This window comes from Haliaeetus leucocephalus, unplaced genomic scaffold (genome assembly GCF_000737465.1).
Source record: "Haliaeetus leucocephalus isolate CR32 unplaced genomic scaffold, Haliaeetus_leucocephalus-4.0 Scaffold439, whole genome shotgun sequence".
NCBI lineage: Eukaryota > Metazoa > Chordata > Aves > Accipitriformes > Accipitridae > Haliaeetus > Haliaeetus leucocephalus.
In genome coordinates, this window is record NW_010972875.1 from 8,075,503 (window position 1) to 8,084,498 (window position 8,996).

The 8,996-nt window shown below is 44.3% G+C and overlaps 1 protein-coding gene across 1 annotated transcript in view; it reads right to left on the reverse strand.

Moving 5' to 3' along the window:
* The window catches only part of KDR (kinase insert domain receptor (a type III receptor tyrosine kinase)), a 30,557-nt gene extending 21,723 nt beyond the window's left edge, over positions 1-8,834 (reverse strand). The window contains exons 1-10 of the mRNA XM_010574570.1: positions 8,658-8,834; positions 7,832-7,944; positions 7,119-7,315; positions 5,826-5,950; positions 5,332-5,500; positions 3,927-4,066; positions 3,564-3,732; positions 1,994-2,105; positions 1,737-1,900; positions 758-914 (exon numbers count right to left, since the gene is read on the reverse strand). Coding sequence (XP_010572872.1) covers positions 758-914; positions 1,737-1,900; positions 1,994-2,105; positions 3,564-3,732; positions 3,927-4,066; positions 5,332-5,500; positions 5,826-5,950; positions 7,119-7,315; positions 7,832-7,944; positions 8,658-8,834 — 1,523 coding nt within the window. The remainder of the gene's footprint in view (positions 1-757; positions 915-1,736; positions 1,901-1,993; positions 2,106-3,563; positions 3,733-3,926; positions 4,067-5,331; positions 5,501-5,825; positions 5,951-7,118; positions 7,316-7,831; positions 7,945-8,657) is intronic.
* Between the last annotated feature and the right edge of the window lie 162 nt (positions 8,835-8,996).

Genomic DNA, 8,996 nt, shown 5'->3' on the forward strand with positions numbered 1-8,996 from the left:
TTCAAGTTAATTTAGTTCAAAGGAAGACAGAGAGACATAGAAATCACTGAACTCCCTACAAGAATTTCTTGAGGACAGTAGCCATTGTGTAGGAAGCAACCAGGCACCAAAGGAAGAAACTAGTGGAAATCATTTTAAAAACAACAACAGGAAAGAAGAATGCTGGGGTTTTTTATGGCTTTTTTTTTGTTTTAAAGGAAATCTGGGCTTATGGCAGGCCCAGATAAGGGAAGCTGCGTGAATCTCAGTCAGGCACTCTCTCTATCATTCCCCAACATCAATCACTGCACTTCCTCCGAGATACACTTTCACACAGATAAAGAGCACCGTCACACTCGGCACTTGAGCGTAAGAAAAAAAACCACCACAAGGATCTGTAATTAGCATAAACAGCAAATTTCCTCTGTTTGGGATGGAGTTTTGGGCATGCAGCCCATAGAGACATCTGAGGGGAGGGCACATAGATAGCTGCGTTTGAAACCCTGCAGAAGTCAAGATGCCCTTCAAGAAAGCATGAGAGCAACAGGCAGCTCCTCACTGCGGGTGGCCCTTGCCTCTGCCGACAACGATGACGCTGGCAGAGCCTGCCTGCAACAATCTGCCTATTAAGTACAACAGTCTTTTCTTCTTTGGCCATTGGGTCCGCACTCGGTAACAAGCCTAGACAAGGGATGCACCCAAAAAAACCTCAACCCAACCCAAACATCCCTCAAGAGCTATGTAAGCCGCAGAAGATGGCAAAGGGCTGAGCACTCACTGAGGGCTGAAAGTGCACTCCTCCTCCAGCTGCCAGTGCCAGAGGACAGCGGTGGGCGGCGGGACGGCGTAGACGGTGCAGGTGAGCACCTGCGTCGAGCCATACTTGTAGGAGTCGACGGGCGCCAGCAGCGCGTTCTCTCCGATCTGGGGGGGGACTGGAGGAGAGAGGAGCAGGTTACGCCTCCCGCTAACGGCTCCACCACGTGCACGCGTTAGACCCACGGCAACTAATTCACTGCCCCACGCGTCCGAGTGCAACGCAGAGTGTCTCCAAGGACACGCTGGGAAGAGGTGAACCTGCCCAGCACCTTGAGGATCAAGCCCTCAAGATGCAATGCTTAGGATCGCCTATAAAATCTCCCTTCATTATCCCCCAGTTTAAAATGCAGCCCTCAGGCTCTCACCACCGTGCCCAACCATTAAATGCATATTATTCCCCAGCCCTGATCCCATGGCATGTAGCCTAGCTGCCCTTTCTGAGACCTGCTGTCTTCAAAGCATGGAGGCTAGGCTGTTTCCTGGGGAGCACAGAGGAGGAGGAGGAGGAGGAGGAGGAGGAGGGGGAGGAGGAGGGTTGCACAGGGGAGGGCAGAAGAGGAGGGACAGCCTGCGTGGGGCAGGAAGGATGGGCGAGGCGGGACGGGGCCAGGATGGAGTGGGGTGGGGGAGGACTCCGGCAGCACGGCCAGCAAGGAGGGCAGGAAAAGAGCAGGACGCAGAGGCAAAGAAATAATATACAGAAAACAAAAAACCCCACACACAAAGTAGCATCACAACAACAACACCAGGAGCCTGCAGCCTCTCGAGCCTGGGGACATCGGCCACCTCTGCCCTCCCAGGGCTCAGTTTCAAGTGCTCTCCTCCCAGCCACCACCCCCACTTAAATCTTCATAGCTCTGGGATTAATTTAATCCTAAGAATGGTAATACACCACATCCACGTGTGAAAGAAAGGTACCCTTTTGGTACGCCACTTACCGTTCACAAGCAGGGTAAACGTATGTCTCTTCTGCATCTTGTTGGTAGGGTTTGTAAGGACAACAGTGTAATTCCCGGCATCCTTTTCAGTTGCTTCAGCGATCACTAATGTGTAGCCAAGCTTAACTGTATGATTTGCATTGATGGCTTTTCCATTTTTATACCTGAAAAAAATATAGAGCACTTTGAATACTTTAGAGATTTAACTTGACTAAGAATAGCTCTGTTTTTCAAACACATTATGTCCTGATTCTCACCATTTCACCTCTGGTGGAGGATATCCTTTAAACTTGATGGGAATTTTGACTGTGTCACCCAGCCTTGTCTCAACCACATTCTCCATTCTCTCCAGATGAATAAAAGGACTTTCTGAAAAAAAAAAACAAAAAAAACCCAAAAACCTAAATGGTCTTTCTACATGCACAAAAGTGTAAGTGCTCTTGATTTGGGTTCGCACTTAACAGCAGATGACAAGTAGGGGCCAGTGACAGGATGCCACTGGTAAAGCACAGTTGGCTCCAAACTGGGCTCTGGAGAGATGGACCCACCATGAAAACCCAGTCCTTTCACTTGCACAGAGGAACAGACCAGTTCCCCCACCGAGGAGCTCTGGAAAGCAGAGACAAGACTCAGCTCTCAGGACGGTGTGCCAACTGCCAACCTAGTGTCAGACCTGTGTGTGTATATGTATATATAGATATACATATATCATATATATATTTGACATACATATGATATATGCGTATCATAAAACTGGCTCAATCTACTCATTCCAGGAAACAACAGTATTCAAAACTACAATGTGATAAAGTTAGATACTTTCAGCCTCTTCTCAAGTATCTGTTTGAACCATTGCAGTCACAGAATACCTTGAAATAATTTACATTACTTTTTTTAAGTTAGAAACTTGCATTCAGACTAAGATAGCAATTAGCCTTTTGACTAAGATTCAGGATGATATGGACTTAATATCTGGTACACCTAGTACGGCACATGATCTTGTTTTGGCTTCTGAAGAGAAATAGAAAAAACCTAGGAGAAAATTGAGTCTATCTTGAATCACTGCCACATAATAAGTTTGAATGTTAAAAAAAAAAAAAAAAAAGCGCCATTAATATTCTGGCCCGTGAAATCACACCTCAGGAAAACCAGTCTCCTTCAAAATATAAACCTCTTTGTCTGACTCGGTTATCAAAAATGGGCCAGTCTCATGTGGGTAATTTTTTTCTAGAAGTAAGCCAATGGAGCTGCTGGGTCTGTTCCCAAGAGGGGCTTAAGAAAAGGCTGTAGGATGTGGCCTTGTATTTATCTATGCACTTAGCCAAAGTTGTTTCCTTTGCACCATTTCTGTATAACCCAAACTCCATTCGATTAATCTATTCATAATGTAAAAGCTGAAAGTTCTATTTTCCTAGCTTCATTCATGCTGATCCATGACTCTTGTCCTGCAGAGCCACCAGAATCTAGCCTAAGTTCACCTGGAGTGAGAACAGGCAACCCTTATACAAAGTCATTTACACAAATTCAGCTTTACAGGGCCTCAAGGAGGTCATCACAGAAGAGGACCAGAGGCTTACGTCAGTTTATTTTACTGCCCATTTTCCTATGGGATTCTACAGCTTTCAGTAACATACAACATCCTTTAAAATCTTATCATTAGCTAAACTTGTGGTATAAAAATAATCCTATAGTAGGTGCAAGAGAAATAGTGTAGCTGCAGTTTGGTTCATTTCTGTCATTTGATTCATCGCCAAGATACCTTCTGCGTCCCAGTAATCAATCCCAAATCTGAAGCAACCAACAAAACTGAAGTAGAAGATGCCGTACCATGGATAATGAAGTAACTGCTGTTTTTCATGTTCATACGACCACTGGATGCTGCGCAAGTATATCGACCTCTGTCACTTAAGGACACACTGTCAATGGTAAGAGTGCTTACAAACTTCTTTACTTCTCCTGCAGTGGTTTTTAAATCCCTTATGGTGGCACGTTTTTCCTGTAATAGATAAAAGACAGAGGTATTTGGGAATTGTATCCCTATTTCTCTTGTCATCTTCTGCACACCTGTATACACTAGAAATTTCTTTGTGCATTATCATCTGCTTTGTCAATATTATAAAGGGGGAGTGACATTACACCTAAATCAAATTTCATTGTGATGTTGGCGCCTTTAAGTTATTACGGATTTACCTTGATGGAAGGGTAGTCCCATTTAAAATCAATTCCTACATTCAGCTCCGTCCTTACAGTGCAATTGAGAACAAGTTTTTCTCCCACTGCCAGCTCTACTTGGTAGTGCGGGTTCATCGTCAGGTCATAAATTCGGTATCCTAAAGAAAGACAAAGGCACACACAAAACATGGGGGTAAGAAGAGGTTTCTTTACAGCACCCAGCACCAAATTTCCCAGGTGAATTCACCAAAACTCCCACCAAAATCCCAGCTACAAAGAGGCCCCTCAATGCCCCAGTGCAGCACGATGACGGGCGTAGAAAGGAGCCTGGAGGGAAGGGATATGCCTGCCCTGAGCAATTCCCTTTTGAGAGCTGCATCAGACAGCAGCGCGGCAGCATGTATGCACTTGATCAGACCCCCCCCGGCGGTGGGAGCAGGCAGAAGATGGTGACCCACACGGTTCCTCTGCCTTAGACACTTTCTTCTTACCCTTGTGAGACCTGAAACTAAAGGAGATATATCCCCTTCCCCAGCAGTAAGCGGGAACTTTATTAAAAATAACAATCTGGCATTGGCAAAATTATCCAAAGTTTACTTTGTGCAATAAAATATTTAAAATATTCCAAAACAGAATATTCTGAATGCAGGAACTCTGCAGAAACTCTGAATTTGCTCCAAATCAGAGTGAGGACTCATGAATTTGGTGGAGAAGCAAGAGCCTGCTGTGCAGAGAAAAGGGTGGAGGGCTGCCACCCCTTCCTGCTGAGCAAGGAGAGACTGCCTTGGTGCCCTCTGGCCACTTGAAGTGGTCACTGTGTCCTCAGCCAAAAGAAAAATAGCTGCAGTTTCAGCTCAGGCTTGGGCCTCCACAGAATCACCATGTTATTTCTGGGTTTTGATGAACAGCTGACAAAATATACTAGGAGAGCATAAACCCCTGTGAGAGTCAGGACATACGTCTGAAGGAGACAAGACAACCTAGCTCCTAGTGCGACCTTTAGATCCCCCATTCCCTTGGTAACCCCTCAGAGCAATTCCTTTCCATCTGCTGCTGATGGATGCCTGCCTCTAGTTCCCTTCAGCTATGAATTGGATCCTGGATAAGTGAATAAAGTACAGAATAGAGTGATTTTAGGAAAAAGGCTTGCATTGTCAGGAAAAAAAAATAAAATTCCTGGCATCTATGTAAAACACTAAAAATAGAAGCACTTATCCCAATGATGAACCAGTAAGAACACAATACATTGCATTTAAAAGAAAAGTAATATATATCACAACATCCATTTTGCATTAGCTGCATTGTCAGTATTGAATAACCTAGAGTCCAACCAAATGTAATTGGTTCAGTATGTTGCAGCGAGCAAAATAACATTGGCTATAGAGAAAAAAAAAACAAAAAACAAAAAAAACCTTTGGCTTACCTACAACTGCAACTATGTATATCACAGACTGGTAGCTTTCATCATCTATTTTAGCTTCACAGAAGACCATGCCTGCATAGTTGATTAAATGACTGGGTATAGTGAAGCCTTTTTTATTATTCCACGAAATTGATTTACCATCAGGAACAAATATCTTTTCTGGATATTTCTGTTTGAAATATTGATAAAATACATAGTCAGATTTCAAAAATCAAACAACCCTGAATTTTCAAGTCCAACATTTTCCATAACCGCAGCGTCCCAGTTTTAACGTCCTAGCTCAAGCAATCTCCCTTTCATAGGCAATCACTCCACACTTTGAGAGCACACGATTATGGATGAATACAGTTACAGCACTCACCTTGTAATCACAAGCTGTAAAATTTCCAAGGATGGAAAGAAGTTTTTAAGAAATGTATTTATACTTCAAGCAATGTATTTATGTCACAGTGATTTCAACTAACTCTTAAAAAAATAACGGGCTTTTTCCTTACCGCATGTAGAGATACATTGAGATTTGATACGGTTCCAAGGCACGGCACTACCACAGTTTTATTCTTAGTGATGTATACAATGCCAAGCTGATCACTAACTGAAGTCACAAATGGAGATCTGTAATCTAGAAGAATATTCAGTTGGTAAATGGATATTATTTGTGATGTGATTATGGAGGAAACTTTTCCAATTTTGTTCTTTCCCTGTCTTTTTCTTCTCAAACCAGTTTTATTCTTTTCTATGTGGTGAAACACTTAAGCGATAAGACTAAACAGGCAGTACATATTTTGACAGACATCCCCCCCCAGCTTTACAATATCAATATTCTCAAAACAGTTACCAGCAGCAGTGCGCACTTTAGAGAATAGCTTCCTGCCACTGCAGTCTTTGTGCAGACAAAAATCTGATTTACCCTAGCGTGACTTTCCTTGCGTAAGTATTACTGGAAATATCAGTTAAAGGTAGTGACATGCTACATTGGCTCCCCCAATGGCAGCATCCCTTTCAAAGTCACACCAAAAAAAAAAAAAGTAAGTTCATGATCTTATAAAACAAGCTAATCCATGTACATAATAATATCTAATTTTTCAAGACGGTAACTATAAGTTAACAATAAAAAGGAAAGAGGGCGCATAAGAAAACAAGTATGACGCCACCAGTGCAAAAAGGCAGATACCTCAAAGAATGCGCTTACTTAAGCTGAGCGTATAACTAGAGGCTTTGCAGTGTCTGTGATGCTCAGCTGTGCTGCTACCAACACAAGTGACAGCCTGAGATTGAAAGCTTAGTTTTTACAGCCTAAACAGATTTTACCATCACAGTCAGCAAGTGTATGGAAGTTTATATTTTGGGGTTGGGTTTTTTTGAATGGTATCAGATAGTACAAATTGTAAAAGGGATTGGATTTGTCTTTTTTAATAAATATACATCTCTGTAATCTTCCCTTGTACGAAACTCCTGCTGAGGTCAGTAATAGCTCTGCATTCATGACCACAGGATCAGAGTGCAGTGGAGATATGTATGCTAAGTTCTGGGTGGAGGCGAATACCAGACCAAGTACTACATACGGCAGGTCAGTTCAAAATCACAGGTACAAAGGCTTTTCTGTTGATGGCAACTAGCATACTGGCAGGTAATTACTCAACATGAAAACAAGAAAAATAACAGTTTCACAGGATCAAAAATTCTAGGATTAATAAATTTTAATGTCAAAATCATTTTGAGATACTTGATATCCCTTTTTTCTCTTGAGGCTAGGGGAAGAGCCACCTAAGGGCTGTGTGAGCACCTACCTTGAACGTAGACATAAATGGTTGTAGCTGCCTGGTTGTCCCTGTAAAGGCACCTGTAATCCCCTGTGTCATTGCCGATGACTTTGAGGAGAGTAAGTGTCTTGCAGTAGGGGCCATCGCTGCAGTCCGTCACAGAGATACGCTTCTCAGCACTGCTCTGGTTGCTTGGCCAGGACCACTCCAGAGGTCTCTGACCGCTGGGAAAGCAAAAGTTAGAGGAGCATGAGCATGTGATGAGTGCTAGTACTGATGATAATGTCACAAACCCCAGCCCTGCTAGTCTCTACAGCTATGGAGAGGAACGGGCTTCATCCCGTCTCATGGAGCATCAAGCCATGTAGGATAAATTCATGTAAATTGTCCTGTTGTTAATACCTATAAGGAAGCTACTTGAGATTTACGTTCTGCTGAATCTAAGTGACACAGTGCCCAGAGGGGAGCGAGGGCAAGAGCATGGCTCACCAGCGGGCTCCATGAGGACCCAGCTGATGCTTCCTCCTCCCAGCCGCCCTGTGCTCCCCAGCTCTCACTTGCTGCAACCCTCTAAGATCATTTCTAAAGTCTGTCAGGGAAAAGAGAGGTGGGAGGCACAAAGGGAGTGGAGAGTAACAGGAGTGATGATGGGAGAGAGACCAAATCACCTGTGATTCTGTACAAAAACTCACTACATAAATTACCCCCATCAAAATCATGCTGGACAGATTTGCCCTTACCTGCAGGTAATATTTAGAGTGTCATTTGCAGTTATTGTGAGGACATCTTTTTGGATGCTAAGGGTTGGCTGATCCAGAGAATGAAATAAACCTGCGAAAACATGTATAAAAACCTTCAGATCGACCCAATGTACAAAGTAAATGCTACTCAGTCAGAAAAGCATTATATATAGGAATGTGCAGCATGTTTTAAGCGGACACTTTCACATCACCTACTCAGCAGTGACGGGTAAATAATGACTTTTCACACATCCCAGAAAGTTCAAATACTCTGTCATAACAGGAAGCAAAGGCAGATGGTCAGGAGCTAGCTGCAGAGCACTACAATTCAGGCAGCCAGGGTGGAGTTCCTGTTTTCTTGCATTGCCAACTTCAAGGTCTAACAAGAGGATGTGGGACATTGAAACGAAGTGAACCTTCATCTGATGATCTCACTCCCTGGGGAAAGGGATTACTAACTTTTCTTATAAATAAATTGAGTATACTTACGTTCTTCGAGACTGCTGATCAATGAATTATGTGAAGAAACTATTTCACAGTTTGTCACAAATTTGAGATCCCGTGAGTTTATTTTACCCCATGATTTTCTAAGATTGCCTCTTGTGCTCTAAGCAGTCAGGCAAAAATCTATTACTACCAGATCGTATTCGTGCATGGGCTTTCATCATGCCCACTCCGAGCCACCCGCGCCCGCGAGGGCTGCGATCTGGGTGCCAGTGCTCGCTCTGAGGCAACAGCCCCGCTTGCGCAACATTTGCAAGTACCGCAGGGAGAGATTTTCCATCCACCCTGGCTGCTCCCATCACTGTCAGGAATCCCGCCTCACCGGGGTGAGCCAGCAGCCCCAACCAGGACAGCTCGGCCAGCTACGACGGGCGACAAGAAAGTGCGGCCAGACCGGGACCTTCCCTATTTCCCTAGTATTTCCCCACGCTTTGATCCCTGGCATCCCCAGCAGGTTCTTCGCTGATGACGGGTTTCCCGCATTTGGCTCCAGGGACATTTTGCTCTTGGAAACAACGGCTGATGCTAGAGCCAAGCGAGCAGGACACTATGCCATGGCAGGCAGCCCTCTCCGACGGGCCAGACAGGAGAGGGCAGGAGGATGGGAGAGAAGAGGAGAGGGCAGGAGAAGAGAGGGCAGGAGAGGAGAGGAGAGGGCAGG